The sequence below is a fragment of the Tyto alba genome, unplaced genomic scaffold, assembly GCF_018691265.1.
Source record: "Tyto alba isolate M040663 unplaced genomic scaffold, T.alba_DEE_v4.0 Super-Scaffold_23, whole genome shotgun sequence".
NCBI lineage: Eukaryota > Metazoa > Chordata > Aves > Strigiformes > Tytonidae > Tyto > Tyto alba.
In genome coordinates, this window is record NW_024881297.1 from 23,755,973 (window position 1) to 23,772,373 (window position 16,401).

The 16,401-nt window shown below is 41.7% G+C and overlaps 1 protein-coding gene across 1 annotated transcript in view; it reads right to left on the reverse strand.

The window, feature by feature from the left end:
• LOC104357304 (transmembrane protease serine 11E-like) overlaps positions 1-16,401 on the reverse strand; it is a 45,734-nt gene that overhangs the window by 8,268 nt on the left and 21,065 nt on the right. Inside the window, exons 4-6 of the mRNA XM_032997764.2 lie at positions 14,984-15,051; positions 11,531-11,694; positions 910-948 (exon numbers count right to left, since the gene is read on the reverse strand). Of these exons, the coding sequence (XP_032853655.1) occupies positions 910-948; positions 11,531-11,694; positions 14,984-15,051 (271 nt within the window). The remainder of the gene's footprint in view (positions 1-909; positions 949-11,530; positions 11,695-14,983; positions 15,052-16,401) is intronic.

A 16,401-nucleotide genomic window follows, 5' to 3' on the forward strand; every position in this document is an offset into this window, starting at 1 on the left:
TAATCAAGATTGCTTCTAACTATGGTCTGACCAAATATAAAATCACTTAAATCCATAAGGACTGTCTTGCCTTTAATACATTAAGGTACAACTTTCAGCTATCTACTGTGTCTGACATTAAAGCAGTCAACTAGCACAAGCAATTAAGTTCCTGTACTTATTGGAAGACCTTCTTGCTCACTCAATTTTGCTACATACACCTAGGAGTCATCTGAAACATCTTAGCTTTCATGTAGAAACATGGTTTAGTCTCTGTGTGTCCAAATTAACACAACTAAGCTGACACAGTGTAAAAGCTCACAAACAGCAACCGGATCAAGCTAATAAGCAAACAAGTGTCCTGAACATTACAGTGCTCAGCCCTCACTGGCCAAGTTCTCTGTTTCCCAAATGGCAGGGTTTACATTTAAGATGCACCCTCCACCTTCCACGCCAGCAAAGCTGAAGGCCATTGAATGCCATAGGCACTTATGCAGCAGGACCTACATGTCACCTCTCTGCCCAACGCTGAGGAGTTTGATAGAGCTCTCAACAGTTGCTCTTTTCTCACTGTCTGCCCTTTTCTCACCAAATTGCTGGTATTTTTAACAGAAGGAACATCTCACTGCAAAAAAACTGACTAGGGAACTCAGCAGTGAGTGGTGACTTTTTCTAGAAGGGATTTTTACCTCATCACCACTATTTTCAAGCCAGTCTTCTTAAATATCCCAGAAGACACTAATAAAAAACAACTTCCTCATGACTAAGCAGGATCCCTAAACACATGGCTTATCTCTGTGAAGTACAAGGTCACATTCATTAGACAGGAGGATGAGAAAAGGCTTTTAAGGGACAGGAAAAGTGCTCAGAAACTATTAATGCTAATTAAAACAATCAGAGATTTTCCAGGCTTAAAAAGCCCTCACTTACTGTCGTTGAAGATGGCTTCTGCTCTTTTCGTCTCAATATCTGAAACAAACAAACAGTCAGGGTGAGGCCAGGACAGCACAGACAAGGTTTCCCACCTGCATGGTCGTCCCACCCGACGGCTGTTTGGGTACAGGGCACCGCAGGAGGTACGGCTGAGGGGGGCTGCTAGAGAAACCAGTGTGGCTCATACGTGGTCACGTTCTTGCACTAGTTATTGCACTCTCTCTGCGGTGCTGCTTGTGTTCTCCAGCCAGCCAGTATCCTCTGAGGACCAGGAACAGGGTCTCCCCCATCCTGCTGGACCCTGATGTTTCTGGCGGGGAGTACAGAACAAACAAGTCCTGTATTACTCAAGATCCACAATTTTGTTGGGGAGAAATGTTTATGGTGGAAAGCTTCAAAATTCCTTCTTTGTAAAAAAATTACTGGCCACATTTTACACCAGAGTGAGGGCCAGAGGAGATCTAGCACTCACTCTGTGCCCTCTTTGAGATCAGAGGGCACAGACTTCACTGCAGCAATGCCAGCTTAAAATAGCAGTGGCTCATTCTCTCATACCTTATTGAGCAACAGAGTGTCTGGTACACTATTAATACTAAAAGACATAGTTAATAGCAATTTATTGCATGGTACAGCAACTTATAGCAATACATTCCCTTATTTAATATGCACGTGGCATGTTTATGGACAATACAGTATGCTCATGCTGACAGTAACAAGCACTGACTCAAGGTATTAATCTTTTCCCTTCTTCCAGAATGCTATTTTTACTAGAGCTACCATTTTAGTTGCCAACAGTAAGAAAAAATTTAAAAAATAAAAAAATCACACTTTCAATACAATTTTTAAATAATGTAGTGATTTGTGTGCAGCATCCACAACTTCATGTTGTAGCTGGATGGCCTTTCTCAGCAGATCCCTATCCTTACCCACTTATTTAATTTCTCTTTTCTCTCTGCAGCTACACAGAATAATAAATCCTAGTTTTGATCCAAACACACACCAAGCCAGGAGTCTCTTGAATGCAAAGGGATCTGGCTCATACTTGTCACCTACTGTGTGTGTTTTGCTTGCAGACTTGACACTCCTCCTGGTATGCAGGCTGAATTGCATGCTTGCAATCCACCAGTACTAGGCATGTACTTGTTCATTTCTTATATGACATTAAGCAGGTTATGATAGAAAAAGGAAACAAACAGAACTCCAGTGCATGTACAGATTGACTGTGGGGAATGTTAAAGGGCAAAGGCAGTGCTAGGGCTACTGTATGTGCATGCAGCTGCTGCTTTGTTTTGTAAGAATGGGAGATGAATTATAACTGGACGTTTATATAGCAGCACTGTCTTAGTCACTATAAACAGGAGTGTTCACATAATAAAGATAAATAAGTTTTACTAGTGACAAGCAACAACTTGCAAGGTCCCCGGGCAGTAAAAACGCTCACTTGTACTGTCTTGATTCCTATGAAAGAGGGAGGAAAAATCAGTATGGGGTTTGCATGGCCAGGTTTTGGTAGCGGGGGGCTAGAGGGGGTAGCTTCTGTAAGAAGCTGCCAGAAGCTTCCCCCATGTCCAGTGGAGCCAACACCAGCCGGCTCCAAGACAGACCGGCCGCTGGCCAAGGCCGAGCCCAGCAGCGATGGTGGCTGCGCCTCTGGGGTAATTTATTTAAGAAGGAGGAAAAAAACTGCACAACAGAAACTGTAGCTGTAGGGAAGAGTGAGAGTATGTGAGAGAAACAACTCTGCAGACACCAAGGTCAGTGAAGGAAGAGCAGGAGGTACTCCAGACACCAGAACAGATTCCCCTGCAGTTGGTGGGGAAGACCGTGGTGAGGCAGGCTGTGCCCCTGCAGCCTGTAGAGGTTAAAAGGGAGCAGATTCCACCTGCAGCCCATGGAGGACCCCACATCAGAGTAGGTGGGTGCCTGAAGGAGGCTGTGACCACATGGAAAGCCTATGCTGGAGCAGAATCCTGGCAGGACCTGTGGGGGACATGTGCTGGAGCAGTCTGTTCCTGAAGGACTGTACCCCATGGAAGGAACCCATGCTGGAGCAGTTTGTGAAGAACTGTAGCCCACAGGAAGGACTCGTGTTGGAGAAGTTCACAGAGGGGTCCCATGCTGGAGCAAGGGAAGAGTGTGAGGAGTCCTTCCCCCGAGGAGGAGGGAGCGGCGGAGACAACGGGTGATGAACTGACTGTAACCCCCGTTACCCATCCCGCTGTGTCACTGGAGGGGAGGAGGTAGAGAAATCAGGAGCAAATCTGAGCCCAGGAAGAACGGAGGGGTGGGGGGAAGGCATTTTAAGATTTGGTTTTATTTCTCATGATCCTACTCTGATTTGATTGGTAATAATTTCAGTTAATTTTTTCCCAAGTCAAGTCTGTTTTGTCTGTGATGGTAACTGCTGAGTGATATCTCCCCACAAGCCTTTCATTATATTTTCTCTCCCCTGCCCAGTTGAGGAGGAGAGTGATAGAGCAGCTTTGGTGGACACCTGGAAACCAGGCAGGGTCAACATACCACCGTCCTTTTTTGGCACCCAATGCGAGACATGAGGAATTCAAGATAAGGAGATTAACTGGGAGAAGTAACAGGTTAACATGTAACAGAAGTAACATGGACTAAACAATGAAAGAAAAATGGAATAACTGAGAGGAATTTTCAGTTGTCCCTTCACCACAATTACAAGGGGTGGATTGTGTGTAAATTGGCCACTTTCGTTCAGTGTGGTGATGATGTTGTCTTGATTTTGGTGTGGGGAATTCCTTTTTGTTGATGTGGGTGAAGTTTGTAAAGATTGTGTCACGAATGTGAATTTTAATGATAATTCTTAAACATGTGATTCACAAAGGGGTGGAATGTACAAGTACTCCTGCATTTCAAGAATGTCAGTTGTGTTATGTGAATTTCCAGGTATAATATAGTTGTTTGTTGCCAGTATCCCTTATACCAAAATGAAATAATACCAGAGAGTAATAGCTAGGACAGCAGAGGGATTCAGCAGAGGTGTAAAGATTACTGTTTGGTACATTACAAAGTGAGTTTAAAAAAAATGGGTGATGACCTGTGCTAAGGATTGGGCTACTTTACCTATATGTTTATATTGGCAAGGAGTGCTTTGAAAAATCTGGCCCTATTTGTTTATTTCGACTATGATGAGCATCCAGTGTTTTCCTAGAAATTCATACAACCTTCAGAACTAGCTCATCATTTGGGTGACACTAATATTTTATAGCTGGAAGTGGGTAAGAAACCAACAAATGTAATCAACAATGAAAGAGCACCTTTTGCCTTCAAAACCAATATTGATAATAATGTTGTTTTAGCTCCTCTCTGGGTGGAGAGACATTTACCTCATAATGCCTAATTATAAAGCCTGCAGTCAATTATTAACATTTACATTATGTTGCAAAGCTCATCGAGAAGACAAAAGGAGCAACCAGCTTGTTCAAGCACAGTGCCGGAAGCAATTCAGTTGGCATGTTCTCACTGAACTGAGTTTTGCTGTGAGTCACACAGCTGTTCTGCAAGACACCTGCCTGTATCTCTGTCTGCCTTTTTACAAAGCACCTCAGAAAAAGTACAAACCTCACATGGGCAAAATTTTACCCATTGCTTCCAGTTGGACTGACTTGTGTGTAATTGTCCTTCCACGCACACACTGCAAGTCTTAAGTAGGATGTCTTTACCACCTTGAATTTTAGCATATTTTATAATGGATCAGGGCTGTGCATCTGACATACTCTCCCGCTATTGAAGTAAAAAGGCCAGTGACACCTGTCAGTAAATTCAGTGCTGTATTCACCAGGGTAGGGGCACTGCTTTGTATTAGAGATTTGCCAGATCCAGTGCCCTGACCATGTATCCCCACACTGGGAGCTGGAACACAAGTACTAAAGAAACCACCACAGCAATGGAGAAGAACTCAAGGGAGTTTTTAAGAGGAAAAAGCAGGTCTGTCTGGCAACAGACCTGGGAACCCATTGTGCCAATCAGGACAGGTGAAATTAAGGGCACAAGACCCAGGACTCAAAACCAAGATCCCAAACCCAGAGCACAGATATGTATTTGGAAACCTGAACTAACTGACACTATTTTCAGATAAGCTGAGCCCACAGCAGATCCTGTCAAAAGCAGGGAGCACTTTCGGTTACATGACACTGCCGAAAATCAGGTTGCTTACTGGCTTACCTCATAAGGGGCTTGCCTTCATTTGTTACTAGCTTGACATTTTTGGCCTGGTCAACAGCATAGCTGTTCGCATTGTGCCAGCCAACGTGTTGCAAGCCCTGCCTTGAAGCAATCACTTGTAAGGCACGAGAGACAATTTCGCTGCCCTGCTCATTTACTAGTTGCCCTAGTTGTTTGCACTACCAAGAAAAAGCATCAATTAGTAACAATTAAAGTGTCACATCTTGTCCCAACCATATACAGCTGCAAAAATAGTTGTTTGTGCCACATTTAGGAAAACAGTGCTCAGACTTCCACTGTAAACAAGAACAAGTTCAACTTGAACATTCATTGCCTACCTGTAAAATGGAATTTGCTGTGTAATTAAGCTTACCTAACTTAAAAGAGAAAACTACTGTTTAAATTAAAATCACAGAAATCTATTGAAACGTGGCTTAGGGATTCCATCTTTCAGACTAAGGCTCTGTTCTCCAGCTGGACAACCAATTTTGTTAATACAGTTACTTTCCATACTTAGTAAACACAATAACCTTAAATCACACTTAAATTATTGGTCTTAATTTCCTACTAATGAGATTAGTGACTTGCAATTACTATTTAAGATTAATATCTTATCAGTAAAAAACTTCTTTTTATTCCTCAATATATGTATTTGATCAAACATGGAAAGAAAAGGAGAGTAAGCAAGAGCAGGAAAGCATCTTTAGTTTGGTATGTGTTTATACACAATAGCCAGTTAAGGCCAGGGTTTCTAAGGAAGTTCAGTGCCCAAAGCCCACAGATCTATTTGGCAACCAACTAACCATTTGCAAGTTCATAGTTAACTTCAGAGTGAACATGACCGCTTATCTCTGAGGGATTCAAAGATTCCTACAGAATAATGTCCTTGCTTTGCCACGTCTCTAAATAATATCAGTGTCACTGCATCAGAAGAGTTAATCTCTTGTTCACTGCCACATTTAATTTTAGCCATAGAGATCAGTGTTTATATTAAAATGAAAGTAACAGGCAGAACTCTCAGTGGCATAAATGGAGCCAACATTATATTGAATTAGTTCAAGCAAGGCAAGAAAATGCATTATTAAGGCATATTATGCATTTTCAGTACAGGAAGGGTCAGAGATGGCTGCAAAATTAAAAACGAGAAATCTGTTTTAAAAATCTGACACAGCTTTACCCAATTACATAATTTTTCACAGATGTTGATTCCCACAAGAAACTTTATTTTCTTTAAAGGTTTCCACACGTGATTTTCTATGTGTCATAATATGACTGCTAACTTCAAAGGCAAACTGTGATCCATCTTCTATTATATCAAGTTCCCACATCTTGCTTGTGTCAGTTGTTTTTTCCCCAACAGAGAAGGCAAGGTAGAGATTATCGTATATGGGATATGAAGGGAGGAGAGGATTGTAAAAGTTTAAAAAAATTCAGACAAAGTGCATGCTTCAGTACTAATAACACATTCTTGGGCATGTGTTTGAAGGACAGCTTTGTGAAATGTGCCCCGGAGCAGAGGAAGCATTTTCCCCACTGTCCTTCATGACATTTTAATAATAACTTCCTCAAAAAGAGAGAGAATTACAAAATTCTCAGCTGCACCAGAAACAGGGGAGCTCACCTAATTCAGTGTCATTTAGGGTAATGACAGTTCATGCAAGTGAAAAAGGGATCTCTGGAAAGTTTCGGTAGGTCACCAACCTGGGCAGCCAAGAGGAACGTCACAGAGCGCATCTGTCCTGCAGTGCAGACAGAATTGGGGATAACAGCTCTACCCTAACACTCTAGTTAAGTTAAAGACCATGAAGGCCTGGTACTGGGGTGAAATGGGAACGAGAGCAGTGAGAAGCAGATTCCGTCACGTTCACAAAAACTGTACCCAAAAGGATACACAGGAGTTCCCTGACAGACGGCAAAACATGACCTTTGGACTCAGCAGGAATATCATGCTCTTGGGTGGTTACATAGTGCACACAACCTAAAACCTCTCCCCACCAACCTTCCAATATTCACCCTAGTCTCTCAACAGGAATTATCTGCCTAGAGTTATTCATCCCTGTAGAAGTAGCAAAACATGGCTTAGATAAAGGTGATGCAATTCTCATTCCTTCAGTGGGGGAGAGTGACCTGTTAGACACAAGACAAAGGCTTTGTACCTCTAATTGTCTCTGTCACCCAGCCCTTCCCTCCCTACTTATGTCCACTGGACCTCACATCCATGACTTCTCCCCCTGCCCCCCCACCAACCACATCTTAATTCTGTCCATGGGGACAGGCAGAGGTCCACACCTCCCAGTGTACTTACAACAACTCCATCTGGCTGTCCTGCAGCCAGAGGAGGGAGCTGCATGGGTAACCATGGATCCATTTTGCAGCGTGTGTCCCAGCTGATACAGTGTTTATCATTAGTTTTCTTCCTGGCCTACACTCATGCCCTGGCTGCAATCAAGGTCACACTACAGTAGGGGCAGCCCAAATCACTTGCAACCTCTGCAGGCAAGGCAGAGAAAGGCAAAAACAAAAATTGCGTGAGGAAATTAATTAAATCAATTTATCTGGGTTGTCTAAGAAGTTAGGCCAGCGTGATTTCCTGATTAATTCCTTCACCACAAGCATGTCCTTGCAAAATATTCATTTAAAAAAATATTTCATACCCTCCCATTTCAGTTCGCCTCTCTAGACTGTTGCAAACACTGAAATGTACCACCCAGTGCCAGACTAATGGCATCAAAGTGGGGGAATGTCACATCTCCACTGTATTTCCCAATGTGCAGATACATGTCCTGTTTCATTCCCCAAAGATGCTGCAGTGGCTAGTGAAGTACAAAAAACTGGCTGCTACATACATTATTTGAGATTAAACATTCCTCAGTCATCCCGGTCAGACACTCATCTTCATGTCTCCCAAAGAAGACTTGATAAAGTAGTGAGAATCTGTCTCATAGGTTCTGTACGTTGTATTTGTAAGGAGCTTTAGCAAGCCCCAGATGCCAGATAAATAGAAATAATAACAGTTGACTTGTTGATCAAAACCAATTCATGACTCATTGTTCGTGGTCAAAACCCTTGGCTGTGAAACAGGTGGGAATACTTCCTACTCACTCTGAACAGTGCCAGTGATCTTGCAACCAGTTTCTTTCTGACATCAGAAGTACATTCCCAAAAATACATTTTGGGAGACTTCCAATCTACCTGACAAAGGGAAATAGTCTGGCAAGCTGCTCTATTCTTTGCTCAATAAAGATCCAGGCTGTGAGGTGACTCTACTAACCAAGAAACCCCCAGGGAGAAAAATTCAGCCTTGTAGGAGATACCTTCAGTGCCAGAACTATAGAGAGGACAAACTGCAACACCTTCTCCTTTCAGTGCTAGTGGAAGAGCAAGTCCTAACATGGGTGTTTCCAAGTCACCCAACTTTGCTATCTCATTTTGCTAACCCTTGCATTGCTGTTCAGCGAATATAGGGCAAATTTCCTTGATTCTCCGTTGAAAAATAATTCGCCTTCCAGTGGGGTTTGTACACAAGTGCAGAGATCTCTATCGCCTCCCATTTTTTAATCAAAGCTATAGTGGATATCTGGAGATACTGCTGTCCTTGACCAGGGGACTATGAAGTCTAAATACATAACAAAGCAGAGACTTCAGTAAGAATGCATCTGAAGATACAAATGTATTTTTGCAGATCATTGTAAACAACATCTACTGTTTAGTGATGATACAAAACAGAGAGAATATTCTTTTGTTTTCCTTTAAGATTTGCACATTTGTTATTTTTTCACATCTGTACAATCAAGCTCCTGTCTCTTTCTGAAAAAAAAAGGAACTAGTAAAATATTGTCAGCTTAGATTTTTTTTCCCTTTTTATTCCCAAACCTTGGGAATGAAGAGGCAAAGCAAGTTCTACCTTCGAGCTGGCAGACTACTTAGTTTCCTATTGCTGCCCTGAACTGCAGGTGAAGATCCCAAGTGTTGTATCCAATTTGCAGGAGTTTGTTGGAGCTGATCCCCAAAGCAAATACTTTTGAGTGAAGTGCAAGATGAGACATGGTGTTGAATGACAAGATGATTAGATCCTGGGAGGGAGACTTCAGGAGGTTCTTATCATCAGACCCTCCTAGCATGCAAGTATGTCCCTGACCTGGATTTGTTCAACTGGTTAGCTATGCTTAGCTAAACTAAGCTATATATTATGGCCCTCAAATGAGAATCTTTTGATAAGGTGATTACAAAGAACAGGTTAATGATTTTTTTACAAGTAATTATGAAAATGTTCTAAGATGGCCTCAACATAAACAAGGACTCCAGCTGGCCAAAAATCACCAAAGCTACAATGAAGCAAAATTCTGAAAGGCGGTGCAGAGCATGGAAAAAATCTAGGGCTTCTTAGCTTTCCTTGGTTTAAATACTAATGTTGGACAGGACGTTTCAGGAGGGGAGAGAGAAGTGGGAAATCAAAAACCTAGATCCTTCTCTGGACTTCCAGGATCTGTTGAAAATTGTCACTTCTCCTAGCTGTGAGGAAGAAGATGACCTTTATAAATTGAGACCTGCATCTCCTCTAAAAGCATAGGAATGCTCTGTTCTATACTCTTCACTTCAGTAAGCCCGGTTTTCTTAAACAGCAGCACCAACAGGAACTCACCTAAGCCTCACAGCACTGCTGAAATCCTATTAGTAAAGGAAGATCCAAATGGAAACTTTTATTGTTGTCTCCTAGAAATGGCAAGGTATTGTTTATTTTCCTTTGTGTCACGTGTAATGGTTGCACAACACTAGCCCTGTAGTGAGATGCAGACTTACGTAGTCAGTGTTTTGTGGTTAGGCTGGGAGATCCAAGAAAAGCAACACAAAGTTTATCATACAACTTTATCAAAGTAACACAGAGATGCCATCTTTTACTGACACCAAATATTTAATGAAAACATTGTGATTCAATTATGTCAGCTAATTTTTTTAACTAGCAACTACTGCATTACTGTAACAGCCCTGGTGTAGTTCAAGGTCAACTAAAACAGAGTTTTGAGTCACTTCTCACATTTACCAGACTGAATAAAAGCAGATAATCAGAAAACTTGATGAGACGATCACAGTCCTTTTCTAACAAGCGTCTTTGTACTCCTTCCACTTTTATCCTTTGTGGAAGACACTAAATTAAACTGAAGCTTCAAAATTCACTGAATCATGACCTGAAAACTCTTTGCATCTCTCTAGTTGGTGCCCACACACTATTTCTATCCTGGATAAATTACATGTGCACTTTGCTGAACAGGAACTACTGGCATATAAACAACACTGCAGAGAAATGGTGATTCTTTGCCCAAAGGAATGTCACCTATCATCCTGAGCCATTCCAATGGGGAAGACTGGTTGACCCATTAAAAAAAATGGGGGTGTGACAGCTCATGTTTGAGTTTCACTGCATTGCTGCAATGCAGTGTGCCTAGTTCAAGCACCAAGAGGCAGAACAAGAGGTTGCTCCTGGTCATTTCTGAGTGGGAAGATGTCTGGATCCATCCAGCATGGAATCTTGCCCAGGCTTCTTGTTCTTTCAACACAGGCATCTGGCCTCTGCAGATCTCTGCTGGTTTAAGCGGTTTAGTGTGGAAAAGCAAGCAGCAAGTACCCACATCCGTGATGTACTATCACCCTCATGCACTCCAAACAAATGGAGCAAGTATCTGCCCCTTTCTTTCAACTATCAACTCATTCTTAAAAAGTCTGACACTCAGAAAAAATGCTGATTATATATAACTGTAATGAAGTCAGAAACAAGAGGCCAAGCCTGCACAAAAACTCTCAGATCAGAAGTGTAGAAGAGGAGGGAAACCTGCTTTCAATGTCTGTTTGGTAATTCATTAAATCAGAAAGATTGTGCTGTTGATTTTCATATCCTGCAGATGCGGGTTTGCTTTGCAAAGAAGGGGCCAGATCCTCAGCTGTGAAGCCACATAGATAATAACATTTCCACTCCTCCCCCTTTCCCTGGGGAATTTACAAGAATTTTGATCCTCCCACCAAATGTATTTTTCCAGTGCATTGGCTGTTTCCCCCACTGTCATCCAAGCAGATTTTCTGCACTTTCAGGCTCCTCAGAGAAGCAAAGACCCAGAAAGCACATTTGTGCTGCTGTGTACTGACACACCGTGGTGAGGCTGCTACTGATAGTAGCATAAGGTTGGTACTGCAGTCTGGAGGGTGGCTAAGGCTGCACTGTGAGGCCACAAGCAACTGCTCCTGCTCCTGTTTATTTAAGGTGTTTAAAAGACCTCGGTGGTGTTTATACATTGCCACTGATTTTGTTCTAACTTAATGAGCAGGAAAGACTGTCATTCAGATTCAGTAACAGCCATCATCAGAAGGGAAAAATCAAGTCTCATCAATCAGAAAACAGCAAGAACTACCTTTAAGAGAGATGTAGTATACTTACTTGAGATGGTAGAAGATCTGACATTTATTCGCAGGGGCCCTGTGTATTTCTTCAGGCCCCTCCATAAGATCCTTTCGATTTTTTCTCGCAACGCTTCTCTAGAATCGGTGGAGGAGAACCAGAACGTGAGCAAAGCCTCTGCCATCACACCATCAGCATCTGGGCTACAAATCAACAAAACACAGTCTGGTTACCTTCAGCCCATTTCTGCATTTCTAAGTTTTTATCTCAGCTTCTCTAGCAATTACAATGTAGCACAAAGGATTAGATACATTTTTGAACATTTTGTACATTTTTGAGAGAAGGAATTGCCAAAAGAAATCCAAATGCATCTTAAGCTAGAAGAAGGCATGATGCTTTCTGTGAACAAATGGCAAGACCAATGTTATAATGGAGTCTAAAAAGCAGTCACTGATGACATGTTGGGGACATAAAAGCAGGAGGGAATTAACTGATTTGATTGCAATGAAAAGCCAGACACACAGCACTTCAGAAACATCAGATAGGTGGTTAATGGTGTCTAGACAGACCTTTCCAGGGCCCTGTACATGCACAGAATAAAACTTTCCAGTCATCGTAATCAAAAAGGTATTTGAGCAAAGGGGAGAGACCACACAACCCAATTCCACCACTGTAACCTCTTGGAGGAATGTGACTAATAGCCTCATATTATGCAACAACAGATGAAATTCAGCAGCATATCCATAGTCTGTTTGTCACAGTCCAAGAGGTGGACCACAAAAGGGGCCTTTAACATCCCACTGAAAATTACAAGCAGCACCCACACTGGAACACACAATTCCACAGTTCTGATGTAAGATCAGAGGAAATAAAAAGGAAGAAAAATCTTTTAACAGAGTGAATTAACCTGGTAGTGGTATTTCTTTTTCCTTAAAGCATCAGATACTGCAAGAGACTGAATGCTAGAATACAAACACCGAAGTGTCTAATCTGGCAAAGCAAATCTTGCTGTGTTCTTCCAGATGGCTTGTCCTTGGTCATTACCCAGAAAAGATAAAAGCATGCACCGAGAAACTTCTCTCCTGTGCCTCCTCCTACCTGAGCCAAGAAGCAAAGACACAACCCACAACAGGTAGAATCACAGTTACTTCATACAGGGGCAAGCTAAAAGCAGGTTGTTCTGTCTTAAGCATCACGCTGATAGTAAAGGAAAAGAGAAGGTCTTCCAGTTATAGCTCATGATCTTGGAAATTTGTAATTATATAAAGGAAACCCAAGACAAATAAAAATAGAAGGCAAGTAATTTACACAGTCATGCAATCAAGCATGATCTTCAAAAGGAACATGCACCAAAATGAAACAGACATTCCTGCTATCACCAGTGAAGGGCAAATAAAAGGCCAGGTGTTTTATGAGCACACCAAGGCGTGCTGAGCGTGTCATAGCTGAGCAGAAAGACATGTTGATCACCTCAAGGATCTCGTAATTGAGACTGAGTAGCTATATGTGAACTTTCCAACAGGCTGTTTTTTCCCTTTGTGCCAACTTCAGCGTGATTGCCACTCCGTTTATTTTCCAGATATTATCTGATCCAGCTGTGGGTGTTGCTCTGCATTTCTGAGGTGTTCCCTCACCTCTTTCCGCGCTCCTCTTCCTGTTCTGTGCCACACTGGAATTACTGTATCAACTCTCGCAAGCACACCACACCTCTCGAAACCCTCAGGTAAGTACAGCCTGCCTTGAATCACTCACTATATCACAAAGGTCCAGAACTAAAGACACCTCGTCAAGATTTGTTTTGTCTTTCTCAGTGAGCAGTGCGCATTATTATTAAAGCATTGTTTATACTGAGCCAAAGAATATGCACAATACTTTCCAAGCAAATTCGCAACATTGACACTGCTTAAAAGAGCTTGCAGTCTGAGCACTTAGAGGCATAAAGCTCGTATATTTGAAAAAGCAGACAAGCTTTGGCACACAGAAGTCTTGCATCCAACACAGCAAACATCACAGAAAATACCGCAGTCTGTCCTTGGGAACAAGAAGTAATGAAAAATATTACTTTTCCCTACAGAGTGGACTCTCAGATCATTAAATCACCTTGTCTACACTTGTAACACTAGTCAGTATTGGAAAATATTCCTAAAGCTACATTCAGATAACAACTCCTGTGATTTGCCTCACTGGGGATAAGCCAAGGTAGAGCAGGAGGCAGGATTTCACAAACCGTGGAAGAACAAGGAGAAATACGTTCATGAGAATAAGAACTTGAGGCTTCTATCATTAGTCTTGAAGCTTTAGACATTCAAGATTTACTTGCAAAATGGTGAGCACTGTCAGTCAGGAACAAGACCTTAGTAGTACAATAGACAGTTCTATAAAAAGGACACTTGCAGCACTCAACAGTGGTCAAAAATTCAAATCAAACATTATGTATTATTGCCAAATAAATGGAGAATAAAAGAAACAAGCAAACAAACAAAACCCCCCAAAACTCAAGCAAGCAAAAAACCCCACAAAAAACCCCAAACCCACATTGCTCAATGATAAACCCAACCACAGGTCTGACTCCATCTCAAAAACCAGAGACAGCAGGCTTGAAAGTGATACAGAGCAGGGTGACACGTTGACCAGGAACAGTTCCTGCCAAGAATGGCTGAGCAGGCTGAGACTTTCAACTGAAAGAAAGAGTAGAGCTCGTGGGGTACATGAAAGAAAAAGGGATATGATGGGAGTGTCCAATACCACTAATTGCATGGAGAGAAGGGATAGAGATCAACTTTTCATCACCTCTTGCAGCAGAAGAACTAGGGGCCATTGGATGATCCCAAGAAAGTGGCTTTTCATAAGTAACTCCTCACTAAAGGATTGAGGTGCATGAATTTCAAGAGTCCAGGGGAGACTGGACAAGTCCTTGGAAAATGACTCCACCGGGGGCTGCTAAACAAACTACAACCACTTGAGGAAATGATAAGTGGTAAATAGCTAGAGGTAGGGAGCATACCAAAAAGCAGTTATGCCTGTCTGTTGTGCTGCTAATGTTCCCTAGGCACCTACTTATGCCAGTTCTTTAAGACGCAACAGTGACTAGTGAGACCTTCTGAACCAGCACAGCCATTCTTGGGTTTTACTTGACAATCTCAGCACAGTAGCAATACTAGATTTAACATGATATTTGCATTATACTCAAGGAAATAGTTTTGAAAATGTTTTTTATTTTTAGATAGTTCAGGTTTTATCTCCTTTATTAGTTAAAGCTTGCTCAGGATCTGAACACAAACTTGTATAGAATTTGGACTTACTAAAACTTATCTTCTGCATCAAGATCCAAAGGAGGGCATGGGTTCAGAATAAGATAACAGTCCACTAGGGATTATGCTCTGGTTTTACGTAAAATACACTATACTGAATCAGATCAAATGGCTCTCTAACTGGGCTTTATGTACATTACATTTTATCTCAGCTGCGTGTATTTATTATAATCTCACATACCTCACTCTGATTAAGCGTGAACGGATGTATTTTTTCCTTAAAATGGAATTGTAAAATGTCTTGTCGATCTGTTGAAAAAAGAAAAATATAAGATAACAACAAAAAAGGAGGGAAACTGACATTGCTGGAAGGAGCATTGGAAAAACAGAATTCAGTTATAAACTCCCAGTTTACAGAGCCAAGAAATGTAATCCAGCCCAGCCTTTAGATAACATTTGCCACGGACTTTTCCTAACCATTTCCCATTTGGCCTAAGGCACCTCATAAGAAGTTAACTCATTTTTCTAAATATCCTGTGACTACATCAGTGTGCCACTACAGTGTTGTACCATCCAATCCCAGGCATAACGAGAGATAGTCATAAACACCCTTGAAACACTCTGCTGCAATCTGCCAAAGCACAGCCTCCTAAAGATGGCCTGCAGAAAGGTTACAGCATGCTGTGCTCTGCACCGAGCCTCTCTTGTAGGGGTCCTTCCTGACACAGCACTTATCCTTGGCCCTATAGAATTTATAGCAAAATTACCAGTGATCTCAAATTATACCCCCCAAACATCTTCATGATTTGCCACATGCTAGGGGCCTCGTCAAGCAATTCTCATTAGATATCGGAAATCTAGGACTCATAAGGAATCAATCCCCAGATGACATCTTTGCTGGTGCCTGCTTAATCACATCCTGCTTTGGGCTCAACGGTGTCTCTAGATTGCGTGATCAGTCTGAGACAGCGCAGTGTGATATAACATGGCATGAAATTCTGCCAGGAATGGATCAGGATCACTGAAGTATTGAGAAATAGCAAAGTCACTAGTGAGTTACGCAGTTTCTCCTATCAGCAAGACCCAGTAAATCGAATGTTTTCTGCAAACTTCAAATGCATTACAGAAAAAACTATGTAAAAATGCTTTATAAAATAACGCAAGTTGTCTTTTTTGTAGTTTTTAGCCCACAGAGGCTGTCCGATTTAGCCAAGTCTCCAGATTTTCTGTCTTCCAAAGGAAAGAAATAAGGAATGGTTCTCAAACGTAGTATGTTGAAATCTTTCAGACACAGAAACAAGCATGTAAGCATGAAATCTGGGGGTGATTCCACCCAAAGAACGCAAAGCCCCTCTTTTCAGCCTTGGTTGTCGTAAGATGAAGCCTCATGTCATTACACAGTGATACTGAAGCAGAATAATTTCAGGATGAAGACTACACATTTTATTATTCTAAGGTGATTTTAAGCATACATTAGTACGGCAAAAAAGAGAAGTTCTTAATGGTCATGTATTGAGCTGATCTTTTATCTTCCTGTTACTGGCAGTTATTTGGCATTACTTAGGCACTCGGAACAGAAAATTCTATGGGAAAAATTGTACCAACTGTAACAATTTACTGTATATATGCATGATGCACTTTATACTGTTACTTTGCAGA